The 27,461-nt window shown below is 45.3% G+C and overlaps 4 protein-coding genes across 5 annotated transcripts; 2 read left to right on the top strand and 2 right to left on the bottom strand.

Annotated features, from left to right (window-relative positions):
• Positions 1–5,755: 5,755 nt before the first annotated feature.
• Tnpo-sr (transportin 3) lies at positions 5,756–12,741 on the bottom strand. Of its 2 annotated transcripts, XM_077420002.1 has the most exons (18): positions 12,238–12,741; positions 11,576–11,779; positions 11,329–11,486; positions 11,156–11,228; positions 10,771–10,908; positions 10,473–10,690; positions 10,261–10,405; positions 10,018–10,164; positions 9,700–9,935; positions 9,493–9,632; positions 9,211–9,402; positions 8,869–9,101; positions 8,653–8,793; positions 8,324–8,535; positions 8,084–8,240; positions 7,834–8,001; positions 7,650–7,762; positions 5,756–7,422 (listed from the first exon to the last, which is right to left on the bottom strand). In XM_077420002.1, the coding sequence occupies exons 1-18, from the start codon at positions 12,352–12,354 to the stop codon at positions 7,362–7,364; spliced, it is 2,853 nt and encodes a 950-aa protein (XP_077276128.1). In that variant the 5' UTR covers positions 12,355–12,741; the 3' UTR covers positions 5,756–7,361. The 2 variants fall into 2 exon arrangements, with proteins under 2 accessions (XP_077276128.1, XP_077276129.1); XM_077420003.1 differs by lacking the exons at positions 11,329–11,486; positions 11,576–11,779; positions 12,238–12,741 and having other exon boundaries at positions 10,771–10,919; positions 11,156–11,218.
• A 489-nt stretch (positions 12,742–13,230) lies between these two features.
• On the top strand, positions 13,231–14,540 carry Ccdc53 (Coiled-coil domain containing 53). Its single transcript, XM_077420016.1, has 4 exons — positions 13,231–13,419; positions 13,543–13,707; positions 13,823–14,094; positions 14,356–14,540. The coding sequence occupies exons 1-4, from the start codon at positions 13,369–13,371 to the stop codon at positions 14,417–14,419; spliced, it is 552 nt and encodes a 183-aa protein (XP_077276142.1). The 5' UTR covers positions 13,231–13,368; the 3' UTR covers positions 14,420–14,540.
• Positions 14,519–15,871, bottom strand: Rpl36a (ribosomal protein L36A). The gene is made up of 4 exons (XM_077420018.1): positions 15,732–15,871; positions 15,181–15,354; positions 14,827–14,943; positions 14,519–14,613 (listed from the first exon to the last, which is right to left on the bottom strand). Exons 1-4 carry the CDS (start codon positions 15,732–15,734, stop codon positions 14,593–14,595), a joined length of 315 nt encoding a protein of 104 aa, XP_077276144.1. The 5' UTR covers positions 15,735–15,871; the 3' UTR covers positions 14,519–14,592.
• Positions 15,872–17,419: 1,548 nt separating this feature from the next.
• LOC143904969 (uncharacterized) lies at positions 17,420–26,367 on the top strand. Its single transcript, XM_077420017.1, has 3 exons — positions 17,420–17,870; positions 23,136–23,310; positions 23,404–26,367. Exons 1-3 carry the CDS (start codon positions 17,763–17,765, stop codon positions 23,469–23,471), a joined length of 351 nt encoding a protein of 116 aa, XP_077276143.1. The 5' UTR covers positions 17,420–17,762; the 3' UTR covers positions 23,472–26,367.
• The last annotated feature ends 1,094 nt before the right edge of the window (positions 26,368–27,461 follow it).

The following is a 27,461-nucleotide window of genomic DNA, read 5'->3' as shown; positions in this document are numbered from 1 at the left end:
TGCGGCGATATACGCAGGCGGCGGCGGCGGCGCGGCGCGGCGCGGCGCGGAACCGCCGAAAATGCAATGCGCCGTACCGTACCGTAGCGACGACGTCGACGTCGGGCGTGGCGGATAACTGACCTCGCCTCGTCTGGCACGGCCGCCCGGCCGCCCCTGACACCCCGTCGACGGCCGTCGGTTACCCCCTCTCGCCGCGTCCCTCTCCGTCCGGCACCGCGACGTCGCCGACCAGGGACGGCGCGACCGCATGCGCTGCCCCCGACTGCTCGTTTAGGCTACGCCTTTCGTCTTTATTTATTATTCGCTACTGCCGATGCCGCTGCCGCTACCGCTATACCGCTATACCGCTGCCATTGCCGCATTGCATTTCGCGTATGTACGCGATATCTCGCCGCTCAAAGCGCGGAACTGCCGCGGGCAGCGGCACAAAGCGCCACCGTAAACAATGTTTAGTTTTGAATAAAGAGAAAGAGACCGTGTACGCCGATAATTGCCGGTTTGCGAGAAGCTCGTCGAAGGAATACGGAGCTTTCGAACTGTGAAAATGATTTTTTTTTGTATTTTCGCTTGTGAAAAAGATTGCGCGAGTGAAAGAGTTGCTTGCCCATTATATATTAGTGTAAAATAGATAATGGAGATAATGTTAAAAAATATTTTTTCGGGTCTTATTTTATCTCGAACGATCAGTTTCTTGAGATCCAATTTTCTCATTCATTTTGTGTCGTTCTTTTATTCTCTCCGTTTAATTTTTACCGTTTACATACATATATATGTAACGGCCTTGATAATCTGCAAAATGAGATTATGTATTCGCTCTCTCAAATTACGATTGATATCGGACGCGTCGAATCTAATTTCCATATTTAATTAATCCTTATTCCCAATGGCCTGCTGATCGATTTCCCTACTTGCTATTATAAACCAATGAAAATTTGTTTTTTCTTCTACGGCCTCTCATATAGACTGCGGTCCACTTGACGCTACAAATGCTTTGGAGCGTCCTTTTTCTCCTTCTTTCTTCATTGAAAGAAAAGAGAAGAGGAATGCTTCGAAGCATTTGTAGCGTCAAGTGGACCGCAGCCTTAATTACCCATATGAATAAAAATTTACAGTGATCCTGTAATTTTGGCACGGAGAAGGGAAATAATAGAGAGCGAGGCGCGCGGTATCTCCTGGCAATCTATATTTTTCCATCTTAGTTCTTAGTGTCGCGATAATCCTCAGAGAGCAGAAACCGCGAACGGCGAATCTCCCGCTCTCTCAATATATCCTCGTAAATCCGGCCGGAGAGACCGGTTCGCGGTATTGGGCGAGCAATTTGGTTACAACGCCATCGACGAAATAAAAGAGAAATAAAAAACACACGAACAACACACACACACACACACACAAGAGTCGAAAGACCGACGCGCGACGACGACGAGGGCCATCGATTATTCCCGCCGGAAAAAACAATTCGCTCATAGTAGTCGCCGGTCCCGAAATCATTTTGGCGAATATTCATTTTTTCCTCCGATCAGCATCCCACCGTTCCATGGCACCGCGCCTCCGCCCCTACGACGCCGATGTCGCGCTGCACTTGCCCCCGCTGCCGCGCCAATCTATCACTTATCAGCAACCCTCATTGTGCGTGCTCGGGGGTGGAGAGGGGGCCGTGTGAGGTATCGCCCCTCCAGCGCCCTTCGGAACCATCCCCACCGCCCTACCGATTCTCCCTGCGGCCCTTCTGCCCTCTCGTATCACCCCGCCACCCTTTTACCCTCCCCGTCTGGCACGCGCGTGATCTCCCGCGCACCCCGACCGATCGGCAGTCTGGCCGTCTGGTTGCCCGGCAACGCGGCGCTGCCTGCCTGCCGGCATCGATGCGAAAGGGTGCATCCAGCCAGCCAGCCAGCCAGCCAGCCAGCCAGCCAGGTTGCCATCCAACCAGCCAGCGGCGATCTCGAGCGAGCGAGCTGCCTCGCAATCGCACAAATTCCGTGAAGCCCGGGTCCTTCAGACTTTCAGAGAAATAATCTCGCGCGAGGAGGACGCGCGCTTTCACCTTCGCACAATATAGCGACATTTCTTTCCTTATCCCATCTGTTGTCCTATCACCTGTGCGTTGCACTCAAATCAAGTATTTTATCACGATTAATGTTCCCAGTCCTTTATCACGTAGAAGATTACACGCATGCGATATCTTGTCGCCTTTTTCTCGTTGTCGCTGCGATACGGAGATATACGTTTCGACTTTCGACACGTTGGACAAATGCCTCCAGGAACAAGATCTGACCGATCTGGCTTATCGAGCGTCCTGAATACGCGCGATAAAAGTCAACGCGGTATTCTAGGATAACGGTGCCATCTAAATTTAACGACTCGGCTTTTGCCCGTTAATTACACGTCACGAAACTATCCTCGGCGCGAGGCGGTTATCTTTAACTCCGTTCTACATACGCTTTAATTGGCGCATCATCTTAAGATTGTTGTACGATCCACATGTGGCAATATCCGCAAGGAAGGGCTTTCAACGCTTCCTTCGCGCGATTGCGTAAAAATAATATGATTAAATTCAAGATAAAATAATAAAAAGAAAGATAACGTAAAAAAAACATAAAAAAGATCATTGAATTATCTTTTTTGTTTATAATCTATTAATTCTCTGCAGTAATCGTTGTCTAGAATTAGATTATATATTCATGAGTGCATGTGTAGGTATTAATGATTAATTAGCTAAGTGGAGGAGTGACACCTCGACGCGCAACGCGCGTCAGCGACGCGTCAACGATCTGCCGCCGGTGAGTCATTCGCAGCCGACATTGACTCAGACGCAAATATCGTGGCGATTCAATTAAAGGGGTGGGGAAGGGCGGGAGAGGAGGGCGTTCGTAATTGGTTAAACCGGTCAATTAGTCGAACGGATACGATCGCGCTCGCGCGATCCTTTCGCACCGGCAAGGAGACGAAAGGAGACGACGGAGGATCACTGAAGACGTGTTCGCGGCGAAGGGAATGTAACGGGGTCGCTCCTTTGTGCGGAAGACCGAACACTTGGGAGGGCTCCGGTCTCTTCTGCAAAATTGCTTCGAGTATCGGTCGGGAGCGCACAAAGGGACAGGGGCGAGGAAGGGCTTGTGAGCGAAGGAGGAGAGGATTGGCATTCGGCGGATCTTAATTCTTCCTGGTACGGTCGTTGCGTACCACGGAGGAAGGGAGGGAGAGAGAGAGAGAGAGAGATTACGGACGTGTCGAGACTCACGAAAAATAATTGCTTGCATTAGCAACGACGGAAGAGCCATGGGCTGTTTCTCTCTTCCCTTCCTGTCACCATGCTCTATGGTCGCTCGACGGGCATGGATGCGGAAAGGGCAGAGGGACTCGCGTCCTCTATAACATTTCCTCCGCTTACATATCACAGGCGACATGACAACGGTATTTATAGTTATGCGGGAGCAACGTAATTCCAGCCGCTGGAGCCGAAAAACAACTCTTTTTCCAGCTTGTCGATCGTGACGGCCGTTAATTGCGCACGCGATTCCACCCACTCGATTCCGCGGCGGTATAATGTCACATATTGTCATACAGAGAAAAACACGTGATACCCTCTGTTAAATAGTAAAAGAGGAAATTTAAACCAATACCTAGAGTTAAATAACATTTTGTTATTTTTAACTACCATGCGTGTCGAAATTTATTATTTGGTTTAGTTAAATTAAAACGACATATTGAGTGAGAGCAGTGGCGACCTATAGGAATGGTTTAAAATGATACTCAAATTGAGTATAATTTAACAGCGTAGCATTATCATTGTTACTTTGCTGCATATTATTTAACAGCTCCTTCTTCTCCTTCATATGTATCCACGTTCGTAAATTTACGAACCAGCAGACCTTGGCTTCGAAGAGTTCGAAGACGCAGAACGCGCAGGAGACGCAGGTAGACGACGCCGACGCTCCTCTGCGTGCCGTTAAGGGTGTAAGCGCAGCGCAGCTTTTGTCCGCTTTTATTGTGCGGAATTTGCAGACCGCGTGGGCGAAGCTCTCGTTCTCCCTTTTGTCTCCTTTTTCTTCTTTGTTACAAACGTCCGTCCCTTTTAAGACAGGATACTGCATGCGGGTGAAGTCACGGCTCTCCGAGGCGGCCGGACATTCCGGAAAAATGGTTTTCTCGCTAACCGCTTACCTACCTATCTTCCCTTTCGTGTTTCCCCTACTGTTCTCTCGTTCCCTCTTCTCTCTCCTTCTCTCTCTCTCTCTTTCTCTGTCTTTCTGGCCGGACGTCATTGCGGCTCGCACCTCGCACGCAACGCGCGCATTCGCGCCGTGGAAAGCCGTGAATGGTATCGCGGCAATGTTAATGTAAGATATACGGTTTGTCGATATATATGTGCGCACGTATGTACGCGCTGGCCGTCAATGCCCGCAAGTGGGGTCCTTTGTTGATAGACGACGACGGCGACGACGACGACGCTGACGATACACACGCATGTGTATCAAGTGGGCGTCGATAGCCGTCGTCGTCACACGCTGCGTGACGCACGCGTGGACATTCGCTCCGGAACGGTTTCGGAATAGGTACTCGTCGACGTATCGACGTGAGTAATCGCACTTTAACGTGGAGCAGCCAAATTAATATAATAATTAAATAACGCGTATAATAAATCCCTATGCGCGAAAAGTTTCTACATCAGTCATTCACGATGATGTGCTGAAAAATGTAAATGATACATGGAAAAGGACCGCGGTATAATCACTTGTGAAACCTCGTAATTATTCGCTCGGAGCGACGGGCGAGCGGAGAAAGCGACGCGAAAACGACGCGTCAAGCGCCCGGCTGTGCTCGTCCGCTTGCAACGACATTCCTTTGTTGGAAACCAATTCCTTATAGCCAATAACGCCCGTCCGCGTCTGAGTCATAACGCGATCCGAGCATCCGAGCCGAGTGACTCAGGCCGACCGGGACCGCCAGCAATGTCCTGGACGGAGGACGCGGCATCCGAACCTGCATCAGCCGATGCGACGCTGCTGTCCGCTAGAATCTCTCGGGGAACGGTCGTTCTCGGCGATATATCCCATCCCGAATCGGACGCGTGCAACCAGAATTTTCCGCCGACACGGGACGGTCCGCTTTCCGGGAAGGATACCACACTCGGCTCTTACCTACTTTATTGCCTCCCGCTTGAAAAAAAAGCTATACAAATAAGACAGCGTCGAAACGTGTCCAAGAATTTCTCGTTGTCTATATTTGTATTATTGTATTTTCCAAACGACCAAACGATACCACATTGCACGAAAGATTTCAGCTTCATAAAATATTCATTGGACGATCAATTGTCATATATATATACGTAATTTCAAAAATAGAGACGTTCGCCGGGGACGAAGTGGGCAGATTTTTAGGGGCGTTTCGCATCGATACGATAATATGGACCACCTCGCGAAAAGAAAAAGCCGACGGCGACGTCGAACGCGCGGCACCTGCACGTTTTCCCCCTCGGCAACTCAAATATCTTCGGCCCACCTTGCGGCCGAGAACGCACCGATCGCGTCGCTCGAACGAGAACGGTGCATCGCGCAGCTGGCGGCTTTAAAAACAGATTTTTTTTTGTCCCCGACACATCTTCCGCAATCAAGACGAGGCGTTATCGCGTCAGTTGATCCCCCGGTCGACCCAACGACGACGGCGAAAACTCTGCTTCTCCTCGGTCACAATTTTTTTTTCTCGGGAGCTCGCCCGAGATTATCGTGTCTTCTATAACTGAAAGACGATGTTGTACGTTTCGTTAAAAAATATCACTTTATTCGAGATTTCGTCGAAGGTTTTCCTTTACTATGAAACAAAATGAACGATTAGCGCTCGGCATAAATGCTACATCGTACAGTACTCGTGAGGAATACCGTCGAGGTTGAACGAGCTTTGACATCGATGGGTCATATCGTACGTACAATAGAAATTCTCGTTTCCTATCGTTCCTTATCCTTAACCGCAAGCATTTCGTTCTGTACATTAACGCTCCACAAAGAAAAAGCGATATCCTATAGCTGTATATCTGTACACTTAAAACATTAAATTCAGCATCAAGCTAGACAATAACAATTATATCATACTCATTTAGAGATAATTGTATAATCATAATTTTTCGTAGACTTATTACAGTAACACAGCAAGGTTTTTGCTACTTGTATCCATCGTTACGTTGCATAATTATTTATGTAGAATATACTTAAAATATATACCTACTAGAGATATATTTTATATATGTAAACATGGAAAAAATTGTATAAATTTCTAAAGTTTTTTTTTTTAATGTAATGCAAATAGTATTCACACGTCTGTAAGAAAATTTCCTTTGCTATGATACTACAATATACAAATCAGAAATTAGCTAGTCTTACAAAACTTAATAAGTAGTAATTATTATTCAATTTAAAAATATATGTCTAATGTTTTACAACATTAATTAAAAAATAACGGTTGATGTGTCGGATATGATCAACTTTTGCACTTAGAACTTCTCTCTTAATTAAAACTTGTGCACGTGATTTATCAAAAGTCATATTATTTTTATATGCATTGGATATCATAATGTATTTATATAAATGCCTAACTAAAAATTACTTTAACTCTCAATGTGCTCTGCACATCAATGAAGCTGTCAATTAAACAATCGTCATTAATTACGTTCATATTTTGGAATTTCAATAATTTTTTTTGCATTGAGTAAATTAGTAAGCTTACTCGAATAGCTATCGAAACATTAAAAAAATTTTTTAAAATAATATATTCCATGCACAAATATGATTGGTTCGGTATAATCCAGTTGATTTATAAATAAAACCTTTAACGCATATACAACGTCATAAGTGATTCTATAAGTTTACTATTTATAGTATGTCTGCAAAAAAATATCTAATTTCTGTGTTCTGTTTAAAATTGTGTTCAAAATTCATTAATATGCTGAAATAAAAAAAATATTTCCTTTTTTCTATATGTATTAATATTTGTTTCTAATAATAAATATACAGATGTGATTCTCTAATATAAAAATGTATATATAACAAAGAAAATTGTTAAAAAAAAAATATATATATATATATGAGGAAAAATAAAGAATTTTGTGATACATTACTTATAAAAGTCACCTTTATCCACATACAATATATACATATACATATACATGTACATGTGTAGTTTGCAAACATAACTATAGATAGTAAGAACGTAAAAAAATGTTGGTAATTTTTTTCCTAACATATTTGTACAGCGAGACCATAGCAAATTTTGTTGTTTCAAGATGTCACAATCGAAACTTGCTGGAAGATCTTATGAATAATTTTTGAGGAATTTAGTATAAATCAATATACAATTAAAATGCATTAACGATACAGACGCGCGAAATCTCGTAGAGCATTTGCGACGATTCTCGTATGTTCAGACCTAAATATCGTAAAAAAAAAGAAAAAAAACCAGAAAGATATTAATCAATTAAGTTCTGCAAGTTGCTTGAAAAATTCATAGCAATCTCCGATGAATAAGTGGATAATTAAATCGATCGTTCATAATTTATAAACATATAAATATATGAACCTTGTTTAATTTTTCCGTAAAAATCGCTACGAATTTTTCTGATATTATTTACTGATATGAAATTGTAAGTTATATACCTCGTGACTGCACTATGAAATTCAAGTAGTTGCTCAGGTGTTGCTGTAGGAGCTCCGCCTGCGTTTTGCGACGGCATTGTTTTGATAGCTTCTTCCAGCCACTTTGACAGGAGCTGATAGAAAATATAAGATATGATTTCTCTACGTAAAATGCGAAATATATAATAGAAACTACAACACATACGTCTGTATCGCTTCGTTTAAGTTCTATCATGACATCCGCCACGTCAGACTGCATGTAAGAAGACAGATCAAACACTGAAGCATGTAGTAATTTTATGACTAATGTTTGACCTTTTTCTTGCAATATATTTTGTACCAATTGTCGTCGTATCGTGTAGTTTGATTCCTCCTGGAAAAAAATGTAAATTATACATACATTAGAAGGATTTTATTTTAATGTTCACTTAAATAAAAGTTTAACGAAGAATTACCTTACAAGTGCGACCACTGTGTATAAGATCATAAAAGAATTTCATTACTGAACTATTGGCGTCCCTATGATCCAAACTGCAAGCCATTATAGCACAATCTACAATGCTCCCCATTACAGGAGAATGTAATAAAGGAATAGGGGCCCTTTGAAGAAACCTTTTGTGTAAAAAGAACGAAACATCAGACATCGTTTCAATAAAAACATGTCAATTGATAATATTAATTAACCATTGCTGTACCTGGCACACAATCTGAATAGGTCATCCACCGTATCCGGGTGATTTTTCAAACCGTCTTCTTGTTCGAGAAGGGCGAATGTGGGGGCAATGAAAGCTTGTAACATATTTACCAGATGCCATACACATTCCGACTCGGTCGCATACTCATCCACCAATATAGAGCCAAGATACAAGAAACAACTATGTTTATGTACCGTGTACAACGGTACGATCTGTGAAAAAAAAATTATATAAATATATATATATATATATTTTTTTTAAACAAGTGCATTAATAACGATATAGTTAGGATCTTAAATATTCGTTATTATTCGTTCGGTAATCATTACTTGTTTCACAATTGGCTCGAGCAAATGGGCAGACTGATTGCCCACACACCGCACCGCAAAACGTATGCAACGGCAACATCTCTCTATGACTCTTACGTCTCGTTGATATGTTTCACATACATTTGACAATACAGGCCACATCTACAAATATGCACGATAAATGTCATTAGCGTTAAGAATCAGGCTAAATCGGGCTTTTGACTTTTCAACACTCACTTCAGTGACTACAGGTTGACAAGGATGAGGGTCATCAAAGATTTGAGGATTAGTATATTTAAATATAGCGGCTAATCTATCCAGCCATATCACAGGATCAGTCTTTGTTCCTCTCTCGATTTGAACTCCATCCGCCAGAAGTGACCACAGGGAACTTGCTTGAAAGCAGCACAATTCTCTCATTGCCGGAGCAATTTCCTCCTGTGGTAATCTCCCCAAAATTATCGACACCCCTGTCACGACACACGTAGCACTTTTCATTTAGTTTATTTATAAAAAATCAAATGAATACATAACAAAAAAGATAACGTAAATAATGTAGCTCATAAAATTGTATCCAACCTTTTAGTAGGCCAATAGCTGCGTCATTACTAATAGCAAAATTGTCGAGAGAACGTGCTATTTGCAAAAGTCCAGAAAAGTGCGTCGTCATGTGCACTTGACAAGCTGAACATATACATAATAATGCACCCGAAGCGGCACTTCCTAAACCTTTTTGATTTAAACAGTCTAAGAGAAAATTTAAAACTGGTTCTGAAACAACAAAATATACATTTGAACGTCATTGAAATTGATGAATTGTTACCTGAATTAATGAATCCGAAGTGTTTGTTGAAGTTTTACCTAATGATTGCGGATGCCTATCTACCCACTCACATAGTTCGCCTAACAGGAGAATACTGGTATAGCGTACGGCTATATGAGTGTTTTCCGGCAAATTAAGAATAGCTTCCACCACTTTCGGAACGACGTCATTTTCTTCTCTGTTATACAAAAACTCGTTATATTTGGTCTTTAAATACTTTGTTTCACAATAAATAGACAACGTACGGTAGAATATTTTTTGCCACCGCCTGCATTATAAAAAGCGCAGCTTCGCTCGAGTCCCAAGTAGGTGCATGTATAGATTGACCTTGCGGGCCAGGTCCTCCGGTCAATGACGAAAACATTTGCCGGAAACAGTGGCTACTCCCGACCACGAACACCACATCTTTTATCAAATCCGATACGCGATTTCGAAAATCAGCAAACTCTTCTCCTCCTCCTCCTTCTTCCACGAGACCCAACTGGTAATTAATACATAATTCTAGTAATCGTTCTATTGCCTGTAAGACATTATAATAAAATCTTGATAGCAAATATACTGACATGATCTGGTTCCATTTGACAATGCCTGCAAAGGGCACCAATCAGTCTCTCAATATGAGGTCGGAATATGGTATTAAGATCGTCGCTATTTTTCTGGTAAAGAATTTCTGATAGTCGATACCACAGGTTAAAAGTGATCTGTGCAACCTTGGAAAAAGATATTATTTAATCAGTAACCACACCAATACTAATTTGTATTTATATAATAATAAATCGACATACATATATATATATTTTAAATACCTCATAATCATGATGACCAACGCACGTAAGGACAAGATCTAAAATTTTTATGGCATAATGCTGCTTTCCATCTCCGCTACCTGTCACTATAGTATCTAGAAACGTCTCGGCCAGTTCCGTGAATATTCGACAATAACTTATAGATCTGCAATATATTTAATGACTAGGGGTTTATGCTACACAAACGTACTTAAGTAAACTAAATAATTTACTTTTCCATGTCCTCGTGCGCAACAGATAAGTGATACGGTTGTTCTAAATTCATTACACTTGTGAAAAGACACAATTGCAATTGCTGCAACTGCACGCTCGTTTCGTTGTCACTACCGCGATTGGTATTGCTATCTTCCCCTAACACTTGCAAAATTACGCAGATGCAGTCAGTAGCCGTCTCGTGAAGTTGTGAAACAGCCATATGATTGCTGAGTACCTGGAAAGTAGAATCATACGATAAAGGATAAAAGGGAATTGGCTCTTCCGAAAACATTTTATCAGTTTCCAAAGACTCACTTGTAAAGCATAAACGACTACCTCGCTCGAGGGTACAGCTTTAAGTGGTATTGCGTGAACGGTTATCCAGCTGGTAAAACATCGCAAAATAGTGATTTGGATTTGTAAATTATCTCCGCTGTTTTTTAGGCACATTTTCTGCAATTACACTATATATGAAATACCAATGTTAAAATAGAATGTGCGTGTGTATACGATTGCGTATAAATTTCAAGTCATTTTATATATTTATGAAAATATATAAATTATAGGATAACGCGCATAATTCTATGCGAAAGTGTTTTCATTTATCAATTTATAGTTTATAAGAGATCGGGTGGAGAGTTAAAGGTTGCGAATGAAGAAGTAGAGACGCGAATTAGAATCTATATCAGGAATAACGTACCAGAAATTCCGTCACGGTATCTGCATTCGTATCGAGTTCGCGTAATATATGCTGTCTATGATTAGCACCCAGCCTGTAAACAAAAAGTAAAATTTAAAACATTTAATTGTTTCGATCGTCACTTTGCGACGTCAAATAAGCAATCGAATAAGCAACGAGATATCGCGCTGTACCTAAGTGATCTTGAATTTACTTCTTCTGGAAATACCGTCATTATTTCAAGTAGCGGCCATAGATGCGCGGCGTTTCCTCCAAACCTATTAATTAGATCTATCACTGGTTTCTGCCAGGAGGACATTTGTAGAGCCAGATCTGTCAGAGCTAAGCATAACTGTAAGCGTGAAAATTTAACGCCATTAATAAGGATCGAATAACGATTTAAAACACATGATAGTTTTATCGAAGAATGTACATAAATACCTGAGTAACAATGGCAGAATTAGTGCGTTCATTGATTTGCGATATATGTTCCATTAACGAATCTCGCAACGAAGCGTGAGCTTCTTGGGGTAACTCATGGAAGGAGAGCTGGATCTTGGTGCGCATCGTTTGCGCAGCAAAATAACAAGACTCCATATTTCGTTTTTGATGTAACATCTCATCCGCTATTTTCCATGCGAATACCTATAGAAACACACATACGTGAAGAAAGACGTACAAGTAACAAATTCTTCATTATTAAAGCTTAAAATATGACGAATAATTTTTTCCTCGAAGCTGCAGAACGTTATATATTACAATAACTAATCGAATAGTCGACAGAACGAGATATATATCGATTAAATCTCATAGGCAAGAAACGCAAGTAAAAACGTGCAAATTACTAGTTTCACGTTTAATTTAATTTGCTCATTTTGCAAAGTGACTTGTAAAATATATTCTTATGACAGGGTGATAACCCTTCCCATTGAGGTTAGAAAGGATTGGAAAGAGCGGCTTCCCATATTTTTGACTCGCGACGCCGTCAACGTAGCGAGAAGTACGCTCGCGTTCGACCTCAGTATTGCGAACGATCGAATCTAGAAAAGAGACACGAGAGGAAAGTTGAACATTTAACGATGTTAAAACGAACGTGTGCTCACCGATTTCTGCAATTCTCCCAGCCATAGCGACGCTTTTCCTGGCTCGGCCGGATTTGTATTGTTGTATAAAGAGAACACGGCCTGGTAAACGGTCTCCAGGTTCGGTGGCGAGTCCATGTTTCAGATAATATTCGGGTACCACGTAATCCCCATGCAGTCAGATCCCGGCTGACAAACGGATGCGCTCGCGTGAGGCCGTACACCACAGTCGCGAGTCGCGAGTCGCGAACGTTTCTCCTCCGCTCCACCCCGATCCGAGGACCTAACCTCCAACGAGCAGTGGACGGTGTCGGCACTGTCGGCTGGTGCGGAGCCGATTTACCGTTAGAGGTGCATAATGATAAGTTACATGCGCGAAATGCAAATTATGAAATACGTGTACGCGCGAGGTTTGGGAATAAAGGAAGGGAGAAAATTTTGAAAAGAAGTACCAAAAGTGCAGTCGAAAAGCGAATGACAGACATTTGCACGCTCGTGGATGCTCTCCCGCGCACTTTCCGGACTCAAACCTCGACCGCATTGGCGACCGAGAATCGCGAAAGATTTAGAATTCGATATCTCAATCAGAGAAAGAATTCGAAGATTGAAACTATTTCGATTGGTCGAGCTCTACTTTCCAATTCGCAAAATTCAATCTCCAACGCGTAGTCGAGGCTTTTCGATGAAATATGTGCAAATGAATTCAAAAGTGCAGGATTTCTTCTATAATAATTTTAAGATAATTTTTTTCAGACGCACATGTTTATTATTTTATTACCTAAATGCCCGCAGTAATTTCGAGAGATCTCCTATCGTTTATCTAAATAATTATTTAAAATATTTTGCCAAAAAATATTGTGAAAAAAAATTGGTGATTTATTTATATATTTATTCAAATCTCTCTCAATCAAATCTCTCGATAACTTTGTCAGCGGGATAAATCAATTCAAAAACCCCTTTCTCCTCAGTGACGTAATCAGGCTACATATTCGCTAGACACGGTTTCCACTCTCCAATTCTCCATACCCGATGCGCAATGAGGGAGCGAACTGAGCGAAGGCCAGCCTGGCCAGCGAAGGCAGGGATGCGAGCAGACGCGAGACGCGAGTTGACAGTTTGATAAACGGAAAACGGAGCGGCTGGCAATTCACGATGAGCGACTACGAGATGCCGATAATCGAGCCGACTGTAGACTACGCAAAGGTGTCGATAAAGATTTTGACGTTTCTCGCGCACGGCATCGATCGGAGCTCGACGACGCCCGTTGAAATGCTCGACGGTGATCGATGCCCGGGAAGCCCGGCCTGAAATTATTTTGTATTCTAGGTGCCGCCGATCAACCAGAAGCGCACGGTCTCCTTCATAAATCACTTTATCACTCACACCGTCACGTTTCTCAACAAATTTTCCTTGTCCTGCGAGGAGAGATTGTTCGATTTCGAAAATAAGTTGCAAAAGTTAGAGGCGTCGTTGGAAATATTAGAATCGCGGGTACGTGTATCGTTGTCAGCGGAAAAGAGAGGAAAAAAAATCGTTGCAAAATAAATTATCTCGCGTACCGAATATACTCATCTTTTCACAAATGCTTTACTTTGCTTCCGCACAGCTATCCTCTATACCTGGTTTAGAGCAAGAACGTCGTAAAGAGTCGAGTAACGTTAATGAGAATGATACGAGTAAATTGGAAGAGGTAGAAGTAAATGAAGCGGACGAGCCTGACAATAGCGAGGCGAAGCCTAAGGACGAAGAGAAAGAAGTACAGTCCGCAGCTGAAGATCCACGCTGCGAAAGATACTTAAAACTGTTACACGTCGGTGTACCGAAACAAGCGGTTAAATTAAAAATGGAACAGGAAGGATTGGATTCGTCTATATTAGAGTAAGTGCGACATCTTCTCACACACACATTGTTACTTTGTTACATCAACGTGATCGATAACGCATACCTGCATTTAACGTTAAACGACAAGATTAACAATCGGCGTCAATTTAAACATTAATTTTAAATTCGATCATGCCACGTCATTTAATGAAAAATAATTTTCACCGTCACCGCGCACGCGTACCAAGTTTCAAACCGTCTCTAGCACGACGAGAACATAAAGCTAAAATACTCCAGTCCTTCTTTTTATTTCGTTAGCAATCCACGACAGATAGTTTCTATACCACGATCGTCGGAAAACGATGGGAATCAAGGTGACTAAGTATCGAGGTAATCGTTTCAATGCTGTATCCGCTAATCATTTTAGGCATATTCTAATATTTTTTGCGTTATAAAATATAAAATATAAAATAAAGACGTGTACGCACACAAATCCCTATAGATTTATTTGTTTATTTATTAAATACAGAACGCAAAACACATCGAGCGGGTAGCTTAGAACTGAATCATTTGACCCTGAAAAAGAAAACGGCAAACCGTTAGTCAAAATTTATATGCGTGTTTTACTTTTATCCGATTATCTTCTAGGGCTACGGGTCAACGTGACGCTACAAATGCTTCGAAGCATTCCTCTTCTCTTTTCTTTCGACGAAGAAAGAAGGAGAAGAAGGACGCTCCAAACAATTTGTAGCGTCAAGTGGACCGCAGCCTGGATATGCTCGTGCTCACCTTTCTCTTCTTGTCACCTCCCAGCTCAAAGTGCTTGCATCTTTTCAACGGAATTTGTTTTCTATACTTGCATTCCGTACATTCCATCCTCAGTACAATTTTCTTCGTTGTTTTTGCCTAAAGTGAGACACACGTAAATATATTTAATAATTAACGTACTGTCGGTATCGTCGACTACAAACTGAATTACGACATTATTACGGTGGCTTAACGTACGCGTCCATAAATTTGCATAAGGAAACGTTACGGTAATATTTTTAAGCGTATCATCATTTTAATTCGTCGTCGGTAAGGGGATCTCGCATTTTAGTTATATTCATCGAACAAATATAAAATACTAAACCGTGCGCTCACTTTCTTTCTGAAGATGGGCTTGGTCTGACCACCAAATCCTTGCTGTTTGCGGTCGTAACGCCTTCTGCCCTGCGAGGCGTGTCGCTCCTTACTCTTCTTGTACTGCGTCACTTTGTGGGTCTTGTGTACCTTGCATTTTTTGCAAAAGGTACGCCTTTGCTTCGGCACGTTAACCTACGAGGGACAGAACCAAGCAACGTAAAATTCTGACGGACATCGCGACATAATTTTGTACAACGACGCAACGGCCGACATTTGAAATACATCTCTGCGCGTGTGTGGTTTCTGATTTATATAAATAATTTTATACGAAACTCGATTAAACGTACGAATCGTCGCGTCGCGACAAATCAAAACACTTGGTACGCGTTCCGCGAAGTAGGTTATGTCTTTCACCACGTCGAATTACCGCAACGTAGTGAGAAAATATTTACGGTAAATTTCGACGAATGTAATTGGAACGGAAACGCGAATTTCGTCAAGCGACTCGCGAGGACGATTCCCGAAATATTTACGGATAGAAACCCGTGAAAGATCGCGTATTCACCTACCATCTTGAACGTATATCGAAAGAAAAGGAGATACGTATAGCAGCCTGCGCGTAACCTGACCTGACCGGAAATCGTGGCGTTCACGGAAACCGTGCGGCGCGCGGCGCGCGCCGCGCGCCTGCGCGCACGCGTTTTTATTCCTCGCGTTGCAATAAATTCAGAAACCTCGAATATATTTTTTGCGCTTCGCACGCAATTAAAATGTCAATTTAACTGACCGACGCTACGATATTTTAACGAATCTCGATTATACGACGTCGTCGTGGGAGGAAACGCTCTCGCGGTTCCGGTGGTCGGGGAGGTCGCCGCGAAACCGCCGTGTCGGATTTACGCCGTTAACACAACTGGCATCGAAATTGGTATATATAAAACATCCAATCGATAATAAGAGCGATCTTGTATCAAGCTACCCCCTCATTATTCGCGTTGCACCGGATATAAATAAACGAGCGACTTTGCGCGGTGGATTCAGCCTAACGATCTGCTTATCCACTTAATAAATCTTGCGCGATGAACGAACGCGCGCGCACAATTGATCGACAAGCAGTGACTGTGACTATACGGCTACGATCAACGTGACGCTACAAATGCTTCGAAGCATTCCTCTTCTCTTTTCTTTCAACGAAGAAAGAAAGAGAAGAAGAAAGATCCGAAGCATTTGTAGCGTCACGTTGACCGTAGCCTACGCGTGCAAACAATTATACGTATATGTGTTTTTAAAGGGAAAGGTCGGGTTGCGTCTCTTTATTTTCATTACAGTTCCGCTGACGCACAACGATAAAGGTGCGTAGTTATTAATAGTAATGAAACAAGAAACACACCAATCTCTTTGTTTAATCAGAATTGACGCGCAATATAACGACGACGAACGATTCGAGCGTCGCGTAGTCCGAAAGGTTGACGCGGGTCTCGGAAAAGTTCGCGAGCTACATATTTTGTATTCCTTTCGTCGGGGGTTCGCTGATCCGCGCGAATTCGTCGTTCCTTCTATCTATAGATAAAATCCGCGCCGCGCGCACTCGACGTGCCGCGAGTGCCATGCCGTCGCCCGTCGAGCGAAAGCGACGCGCGAACGACGACGCGAAATTCGCCGCGAGTCGCGGACCGGACGCGGGACCTCTCGCGATCGTTCCCCCGCTCGATCGTCGTGTTCGCGCCCGTTCGGACGGGATATCTATCGATTTTTCGCAAACGCGAGATCCCCCGAAAGGGCCACGTATACGCGAGCGAGCCGCGAGGACTCGCAGCGCCAAGGCTTATTTGAATCGAGCGACGTTCGACGTAGCCTCAAACCGGACGTCACGCTCGGGCCACGAACTCTCGAACCCCTCGTCCTCCGCGAGTTTTAATTTTATTTCTACCCGGGGCGGGCGCGTTGAGCGCGAAAGCCCTTCGGGAAGTCGCGAGACTCGGCGCGGCGCTAGAAAATCCCGACTCGCCCGTGACAACGTCGAGATACGAGCGATCGGAAGATCGGCCAATCAGGGATTTATCGGCTTTCAAAGCCGCGCCATCTTCATTTTTCAACAAAGCCAAGTTGGACGTGCCTAGAAGCGAGTCGGGATACGGTAGCGGTATGTACTCTCGGCAGTAGTCGGTAGTTCGCTTCGCGCTATTCGCGCCACCACGGTCGGGGCGGTCGGCACGCGCTCCACTCCTGACTGGTTCGCCTCCTCCCGCCTCCCGCCTCCGCCGACGCTCCCCCTTCCATCGTCGCGCTCGCGCTCTTTTCCCCCTCCCCATCCTCTCGCTCTCTCCGTCTCCCTCTCCCTCGCGGCCCCTCGGGTCTTCGCCTGACGACGCTGCGCGCTGCGCTCTCGGGCGACGGGCATTTCGGCGGAAACCGACGTCGTGTGAGGACACGTATTCGTAGTCTCGTTACGCGCCGCCGCCGCCGCCGCCGCCGCCGTCGCCGCCAACGCCGCCGCCGCTCTTTCGTACTTCACCGGAGTTGGCGGAGTTCAGTTCGAGTCGCGAAGCCGAGCTATTTGGATTATCGACGCGCACGCCGAATCTTCGATTCAGCCAGCCATGAGTACCAAGGAGAATAACGAGGTCGCCGTGGAGAAGGTGACGGAGAACGACAAGGCATCCGCGGACGCGAAATGCGATATCAAGGGGATTAAGAGGCCAGCCGAGGTGAGTACCGTACTCCGACCGTACTCCGCGGATTCTCGCGCACGGTTCGACGACGTTTATCCCGGGGACCCGTCGACCCTCGTAGTCGCGATCCGCGCCTATCTGTCCGGAGTAACGCGAAGGCGAAACGATACACCGTCGCGTCGGGAGACATTGGTTCGCATCGACGCGCTTCAAGATTGACCGCCGCCGCCGTCGTCGCGGCCCGTGACCGGCCGATACGGATTTTCCCGCCCGCTCAGCGTCTTCTACGCATCGCCGTGGACCCGCCGTGCCACGCTTCGCGTGGCGAAACGTGCTCGCCGTGTAGCCGTGTAGCGCCCGCGCCGCCGAGCGACGGCACGGCGCGGCGTAGCGAGGAGAACGCCGCGCCGGCCGGCGTTTCTTCGGCGGCCGGACTCCATATTTCCGTGCGAGCGACTCCGAGCGTAGTCGAGCACGCTCGATCGGACGCGCGCGTTCACCGTTCACCCACGGCATCCGTCTTTCATCCGGCGCGCAGTGCTTTTTCATCGGGAACGCGTAGAGCGCGCGGAGGGACGCCATTGTGTATTTGTGGAGCCACCGCGTACGCGACGAGTCTCTCTCCGTCTCTTTCTCTCTTCCGTCTCCGCTCGCCCGTTCTCGTCCGATGGCTGATGACGATGACGATAATGACGACGGCGATGACGACTCCTATCGGAATAAGCTATAATTACCGCGTTCCGCGCTCCAAGCTGAAATTCGAGGCAACGCTGGAAGCCTCCGCGCGTTCGCGCGCGCATGGGAAGGAAGAGAGAGAGAGAGAGAGAGCGCGATATTTAGCATTGTGGAGCAGCGAAGAGAAAGAGAGAGGGAAACGATCGGAGCAACGGAGAGAATCTCCACGGCGCCATGTGCTCGTTCTCGTATATACGTGTGTCTCTCTTTTTCCCGTCCGGCGAGTTCGTCTCCTCGCGGCTTTTCGGCCCCACGCGCCCTCTGCCGCGCGCACCCGCGCTGTCGCCTGTCGCCGCTTTTGCATCTTGCGTCTCGCCGCCTCGTGCTCGGCGTGCCTCGCCGACCGGGCGCCATTTTTACGTGGCGGTGTCAGCGTCGCGATCCGGATCCGGAAAAACGAGCGTCCCGCGCATTTTTCCGATCGCCGTGGCGGCTGCCGCTCTCCACCGTCGTCACCCGCCGCCGTGTCGGTTTCCATCATGGCGGCTGAAACCAAGCCCGCGTTCGTCACTCGTCCCTCTCTCTCTCTCATGCTCCGTCGCGCTTCCACGCGAACGCCGCTCTCTTTCTACCGTAATTGATCGATAATTCGCTGTAAGAGGGTTAATCGCGCGCGACGGTCGATCGATAGACGACCGACGCGTATCTACTCCAAGTCGACGCGTCGTCTTGAAATTGTTTACCGATCCGCGCGCGTAAATGCCGCGACGAAGGCTTTTTTTTTCCTCTCGCTCCTCTCGTTCGTACGAGTATCTCCCTCCCCCTTCCTCGCTCTGTCTGTCTCCCGCTCCCTCTTTTCCTCTTCCTCTCCCTCTCTCTTTCGTTCTTTACACCGCCGACGTACAGCGACGACGGTGGCGGTGGCGGCGGGCGGCTCGCTCCGTCCTTCTCTTTCTATCTTTTCGTCGAAGATACCTCACTTGCGCAGCTAGCGGCAACGCCGTGCGTTATGTACCCGGTGCGCTCTCCTACCTCCCTGTTCTTTTCGCGGCTGTGTGGCGGTCGCGCGCAGCGGCACGTTACTACGAACCTTCGAGAAAACATCGTTGCCGCGATTTTTCATCTTAAATCGCGGCACCCCGCCGCCCGTCGCGTCGTCGGCCGCGCCGCGCCGTAGGCCGTATTTTTAGCCGATAATTTACCATGCGATTGCGTCTCCTCCGCGTAAGATGAAACGAACGAACGAACGAACGAAGGAAATGAACGCCGGACGGCGGAAATCCAACCAAGCCAGTCGTTTCGCCGCGAATTTCTTCCTCCGCGTCGATCGTCGATCGTCGCGCGGAAAGGTCGGAGCGCCGCTTACGCAGGTCGACGCGTCCTTATATTACATCGGCAACTCCTGAGTATTTATTAGCTCTAGACCGCGGACGAGCGCGTGCGCGCGCGACTCGCGAGCGCGCAAGTGACCAAGGAAGGGGCAGCGGAAAGGCGCTGGAAAAGATGTTTTTCGAGCGTTTCTCTCTTTGGAACGTACATATACGCGCGCATCCTCTTTGTACGCGCGCGCGCGCATGTACGTGCGCATATAAAATGTGACGGAAAAAGAATAATACATATGCGAGATTAGTATCGCTCCAGAACCGGCGCGAGCGGGAAAAGGCGGGAAGCTCGAGGTCGAGGTAGAAAGAGTTGTGAATGGGGAATCACGTTTGCCCGCCGTTCGGAGGGAACTGCGCGCTCCGCTCTTTCGGCTCTTCCCGAACCAAACCCGCTGAAAATCGTTCGCCTCTTTCTCTCGGTATCGATACGACGCCGACGCGCGACGCGACCGAAGTCCGGACGGCGATCGCGAACGCTGGAGTTGGTCCCTGTTGAGAGAAGGCGGGAAAAGGCGCCGCGTCGATCGGACAACGCAGTTATGGTATACGATGTTCCGTCAGCCAGAAATAACTTATTGCATTTAACGGTTATCGTCGCGTTACCCTCTCTTTCTCTCGTGACGCTCGACTTTTCGCGCGCGTACCTTTTTATCGCTTAATTATCTCAATTAAACCGGCTGTACGCGTTTCGAACGCGCGCGCCACGATGCTGATTGATCGGATTCCTCCGGTTATTTCGCCGGTTAGTTCTCGAAGCGTGAGAAACGTCCTCGTCGGAAATTGGACGAAGGTTGACGCGATTAGGAAGAATTTCCGAGAAAAGCCGTCGCGTTTAACGAGCGCATTCGCGCGAACTGCGTCGATCTCGTTGATAATTCGCCGGTGCGATTCACGTAGCGTCACGTGTCAATTACGTAACGTTTCAACGCGCCGATCGTTTGTTCGAAGAAATTTATACGACGACGGCGGTCTATGCGATAGGTTAGGAGCGTTGGGTTATCTGCGAGACCTCGTGATTGGAAACGGATAGATAGGTAATCGTGCGTCGCGCGGGGGATAACGAACAAGCGGCAACGGCAGCGGGCAGCCCGGCAGCGAATGTGCCGCTGTCATTCGCGTCGAGATAGCGTACGCTCGCTGGTCGACGAATGAGAGGAGCGGCGGGACCGTGAGCCGCGAGCCGCCGCCGCGCCGGCGAGTTCGAAGTAACGCGCGCGTCAGCTCTTCGATCGCTTCGGGTTACCGTTGTTTGTAGACGCCACCGGTAAACCGATCCTTCATTAGCATTTTATCGCAACAGGTCTGCTCCGTATACGCTGGTACAATTACTCCAAGTAGAGTGACACAGAGAGAGAGAGGGGGGGGAGGAAAAGAGCTCAACATTGATCGAGCGTCGAACGTCTCGATCCCGCTCTCCGACACTTGCCGCTGTGGAATGCCGAATCGCGCGCCGCCGCCGGTTAACTTCCGGTTATTATTGTTACTCGATCGTGGCGATCGATCGCGGGCGCCTTCGTCGCGGGAGCCGCGCGCGGGTTTAATTCTCCCCCTCGTTCGACGGCCACGTGATATCCGTCTCGCGGAACGCCCGGCTCTCTTTAGTTTAGATTTATGCTTTTGTTCGAAGGCTTCGCGTTGCGCGACGCTTGGCACGCTGCTTCGGTATCTTCCTCCCTTATCTTCCCCCTCTTTCCCCACCCCGTTGCCTCGTCTCGCTCGCTCGCTCGCTCGCTCGCACGCGAATTGCACGCAGCGCGAATTTCATCCCCGCCACGGCGCGCGGCTCCGTCATCTGCCAATCACCGCGGTCTTCCCACCGCGCGTCGCCGGTCCGCGCGTTCCCCGATTGGCCGGCGTGGCTCCGCGCGCGCATCCGAAGCCGCTTTCTCATACCCGCCGAATACACACGGCGCGTGTATGCTATTACGCCAGCCGGCGGCCGCCGCGCCGCTGATCTCGCCACCCGCCACCCGCCACCCGCCACCTTTACCCATACACCCATGCCACCCCACCATCGCTACTACTACCGTTGTCGCCGTTACGAGCAATACGAGAATACGAGCATGCATAGCCGCACAGCCGTCGTCGTCACCGTCGCTATCGACTACTACCACCACCGTGATCAGTCAGCAACGCCGTACGGTCACACAAGTCCGGCGTTACCGACGCGGCTCCTCGCGGCCGCGCAAAACCGGAGCGACGTTAGAAAATATGCCCGAATATCGGAGGCCGTTGCGTGAGTCGCTCCGACCTCCGACATATCGGAACGGACGTGCGCCGCGCGCCGCGCTGCCGTGATAAATCGCGATTCCGAACGATACGTCGGCATTCTCGTTCGCGGCATGTTTTCAGGTTGCCCACCGAGCGAACTCCGCTCTCGGCTGCTGGCTCCCCGCCGTTCCCCTCGTCTCCTCCCTAGAAATCGATAAACTATGATGCTTATTGCGTTATGGCCGTTACGGGCCATCGGGACTGGATCAAGGGCATGGTTCTACAACTCGCGGCGGGCGGGAGGGGGAGGTAACGTTGCGCGCGCGTATGTAGGCGCTTATAGAGTCGCGCGTTCCCCCTTTGCCTATTTTATGTAAAGTACGATTAACCAGTCCCTCTCTCTCTCTCTCTCTCTCTCTCTCTCTCTCTCATACGCGCGCGCAATCATTCAACACGTACAACACACACGCACCTTTAACGCGCCGCTTTGAAGTACGCGGGGGCGAAGTCACAGGACAGCTCCGCGCCAAGCTAAACGTTTATCGGCAAAGTGGTGATACTTTCTACTACCTGTTCTTCGTGTTTTCGGCGCTGTCGGATCGCCCGATATATACGCGATTCCCTCCGCCATTTCCCTTTTCCTGTCCTACCGTATTTTAGCGGATAGGGAAAGTCCCCCACCCCACCCACCCTTCCCGCGCCTGTCCACCGTATTTCTTGGCGGGAAGGGACCTTGTCCTCCTCGCCGACCGGTACGCTTCTCCTCTATCCCTCTCGTCTCATCCGCTATCGCGCCGCTGCACTGGCGCCGAATTTTCTTTTCTTCCTATCGTCCGTTGTCCGTTCGATGTTAAAAGAAGGGTACGCCTCCTTGTACGCGTCAAACGGACCAAGTCGAATATATAAATCTGCACTTTATACGCAATCGTCGAGATACTCGTAATCGGTAATGATTCCTCGCTTATTCACAGCCAAAGCCTGCCAGTTTATCGCAGGATTTGTTTTAATTAAGCCGTTTTTTTCCGTGTTGCAGGAGAAAAATGAAGAAACAAAGAAACAGAAAAAGGAGGAGAATGGAGACGGAGAGGTAGAAGAAGAAGAGATTGAGGAAGAAATCGAAGAGGAAGAGGAAGTAGACGGTGACGGAGAGGAAGATGACGATGATGATGACATACCTGAGGGTGAAGAAGATTTAGAAGAAGGAGAAGGTAAATATAAGCGACCTATCTCAAACTGTAGCTCGTAATGGATTTTTAAACGAGAATCTCCTCGTTCACTGAAACGTTTATCGTTTATTACAGATGAAGAGGATGACGACGCGGAAGGTGAGGTAGAAGGTGAGGTGGAAGACGATGAAGATGACGCATAATGAAAAAAGGGAAAACATTATGCAATTAAGAAGGGAGGCGTTAGGCACGTGACGACATCGTGGTCGATTTTCGGCAAACTCAGCAAACTTACTCTCATATTGAGTGGTTGGTAACAATGTTGATATCCATCGTGCCCAATCCGTATTGGACCCTCTCTATCTTCCGATCGACGAGTAAAAATTACCACCTCACCGGAATTGTGGTGGGCCGACTACTTGTGAGTAGTTCTCTACTTGTCTTGGCTCTTCGCAATTCTGGTCGTTTAGCCGTCACCAAATGCTATTAGGTAGTTTGAATGATAACCGTATATTCGTCCTGAGGATTCGATGAGTTGATCTTATCTGCTGTCTAGATTCTTATTTCGATCGATCGATCGGTCCATTCGGTACACGTGCACGATTTCCCAAGACGAATCTATCGTTTTATCCGAACCACCTACTAACTGGTATTTGCCGTCATCTGGCTTTCTTCGTCGGGACAGACAATTTTATATAACAAGATTACTTATTTAAGATAAAAAAAAACTATTATATATTTAAATAGTGTAAAATGAATATTCGAAGATGATTTTTTTACATTAAAAATCAAATTTACGTTTGTAGTTCGACGAATGTCTCTCACCTTGTGTGTGTGATATATTGAGTTCTTCTTCTCGAATCGAAATGTGTAATTGCAGTGTCTTCACAGGAGCGCGAGGCTATCGAGCAGAATTGAGCGATTAATACGTAACATATATACGGCAAATAAAGTAAATAGGCATGAATGGACATCTCTCGGCATTCAATGTATACTAAAATGAGGAAATCTTAAAAAAAAAAGAAAAAAGAAAAATAGATGTAACGCCGCTTCGTGCTCCTGTTTGGTATAGAGACAGGAATTAAGATTAAATGCAACGCTCGCGTCAAGTAGTATGGATGAATAATATGTGACTTTAATATTGCATAATAATTATACATAGTATGTATAAAGTTATGGGATAAGAAACATTTTATTATATATATATTAACGATAATATTATATAAACTAATATAATGCGGAGAGGTTGTTACACTTTAGGCTTGGGCATAGATAAGGGAGAGCATCGAACAGTCAGTCAACTTTGTAAAGTGTAAGGGCCCCGTCGTCACTCTTCTCTATTCATTTCAACCAATTATATCATTTTTTATAGAAGATAAGAGTTTCAATTATACACATAGATAAATCTATATATATTTATAACTCTCCAGAACTGCCGTACATGACGCGAAATTATAAAAAGTAAAGAGAATCCGGACTACATATTGTGATTATGTAATAAGTACTCTCCCTATTTTCGAATGTTCTCATTTGAGTGTACGTCGAGCGTTTCAGTTACTTTTATCTATTACGATTTTATCTCTACTTTATTGTGGGCTATTTTGGCAATGATTCGTGGACTGTTGTAAAATGAGTCAGCGGTATTTATTTATTCTCGTATATAATTTGGCCGTATATAATTTATGTATAGTCCACGTTTCGATATCTTAATAATGACATATACACCAGATTTGCTAATGGTGTCTAAAAATTTTTAATAACTTACAGTGTTGATACTGATGATGAGAGATGATAATGTTGATAATGTTGATTTGCTGATTCGATAACTCTGATTCGAAACAAGAAGATCGCTCTTTGTGCAAAAGTCGGTGAATCATTGCGATTGGCATGTCCATGCCGCTACTTATTTTCGGGAGACTGTTAGATAAAAGGGTGAAGAGACATTGCGGTTATACCATTGTACCATAGCATAATAATTAAATAAAGGTAACGATAATTTGAATGCGAGAAGATGTCCCACGTTTTAATGTACAAATATTTTCGAATGAGAATAGTTAAATAAAACGCAGTTAGATCAGAGAAAATGAATTCGTTCTCATAAGTAGTGATGAGTTTAATATCTGAAAACTATGAGGAGACGAGCGGTGTAAATGCTGCTCTGATACCACACGGACTAAAAATCCCGCTGTATGGAAACCAAGGAGATGGAGGTTGGATCGTGTAACGTTGATACTTACAAAAAAAAAAATCTCTTTTTATCGGCAGATTCGATGGCGCGAAAGAAGGAAAATCGCGAATACTCCTCATCATAAGTGTATGTAACGCGTCGCAACAAAGCCGATCGATGTTAATGTGATGCGTACAGATCATACCATCTCCGGCAGTCTCTGTTAATCTACGGTTTTATACGCAATCTGCTGCTGTATTTACACGTGTTTGCTTCAAGATAGTAACTTGACGATGACAAATTGGCAAAGGACTATCTTTAAGTACGGGTGCCTGAGCAAAATCAGTACTTTAGCGTTCATAGTATATACTATACTATACATACTATAAGCACATAGACCCATTTAATTTTATTAAATAAAACGCCAAGCCCCGTTGGCAACACACGCATCCTGAACAAAAAAAAAGAAAAAGACTTGCGTTTTGTACTGTGTCAAGCCCGGCAGAGTACGGTACTCTTCTTCGCGCTCGAGTACTCGACGCGATTCGCGAAATTCACTTACTGGTGCTAACGGGTCTTACAATCAATCAGGCTGATCGCCCACGTACCGTTATACCCCTACGTTTGTTAGGTAAGCATGGAAAGAAAAAGTTCAACAGACATCAAATCTGGTAAATGACACACACGTGTGTGTGAGTGTGTGTGCGCGTGTGTGTGCGTCACACGATTTAACGTAAACGAAAATCCTAGGCTAAGAATTTGGTTTGTGTGTTCATAAGTCTTGTTCAAGCTACTTTTGTACAGGATACCATTGCATCATCTCTTTCAACGTACGACAAGTAACCGACACACCACAGACTATATATTTCTGCCCATTCCATCAGTACTGAAACTTTCATTGTATTTTTAAGTAAATACATTTTGGAAAACAACACGGATGGCTTTTTTATTCTTCACATGTGTGTGTGAAGCGAAATATTTCTTCCCCACTCGTGGATTATATATACTTGCATATAACGTATTGCTATATATCCTTGCGAATACATTTGTGCAATTCAGGGACGCCGCCTGAGAAAGATTGTATAGTAGTGTTATACGACAGTTGTATGCCGTATATATACACATGTATGTAAGCTACATTGAGATAATCCGAGCGTTTACTGCCGACTTTTTCACGCCAAGCATACGAGAGAGCGCGACTTATCGATCGATGTTATGTAAATATGCAATCGTAACTGTAAATATGCACTTTTGTTGTATCTTTAAACAGGATATTAAGTGCTTACAAAATGATCCATTACAGTAAACTAAGGATCGATGCGTGAATGTATCGTCTTACTGTTTCCTTCATTTCCCATTGCGTTCGATTTCCATCCGATGTCTATGACGATACTTTCGTCAATAAAGGACACACTTACGCATGACACAATGTATAAACACCAATAAAATTTACACGAGATTGTTAAAGCTAAATATCACTCTTATATTTATAACAACTTTTTATTTACATTACAGGTATATGGCAAATAATTAAGTATAAGTTCTTATAGATATAAGATGATTCCTTACAATATATTTCCTGCACGCTAATAAATTACCTGAGGTGATTGTAAAAATATATTTTACACCAAAACGATGCTATGTTACTTAATCTAATAAAATTGTTCGATAGATTAGAGAATTGCACTTTATCTCTTACATATTATTCGTAAAGCTCCTGTAAGATGTAAAACAAAGTACTTGGACGGAACGTTTATCAAAAATTTTTGAGTATGTTGACTTCTCAACATTTCTTCGCTCTTTTTGAGTAAACGTTAATCCTAAATATAACGATCATGTGTCAAATGTATATGATTGTACAAAGTGCGGTTTTGTAGAAACATATAGCTGTGCAAAAAGGATAAAAATGTGGTAACATAGAAAATATTTACCTAATACGAATATTTATCTAATATAATAATTTACAGTATTGCCAGCCTGCTCGTTTACACTTTACGGTATCCATTTGGACACAATTTCTTTTGGT

This window comes from Temnothorax americanus, unplaced genomic scaffold, assembly GCF_048541705.1.
Source record: "Temnothorax americanus isolate GAGA-0224 unplaced genomic scaffold, ASM4854170v1 Scaffold6, whole genome shotgun sequence".
NCBI classification, from domain to species: Eukaryota; Metazoa; Arthropoda; class Insecta; order Hymenoptera; family Formicidae; genus Temnothorax; species Temnothorax americanus.
Note: the sequence above shows the minus strand (reverse complement) of the source record. Positions and strands in the feature narration are given on the sequence as shown.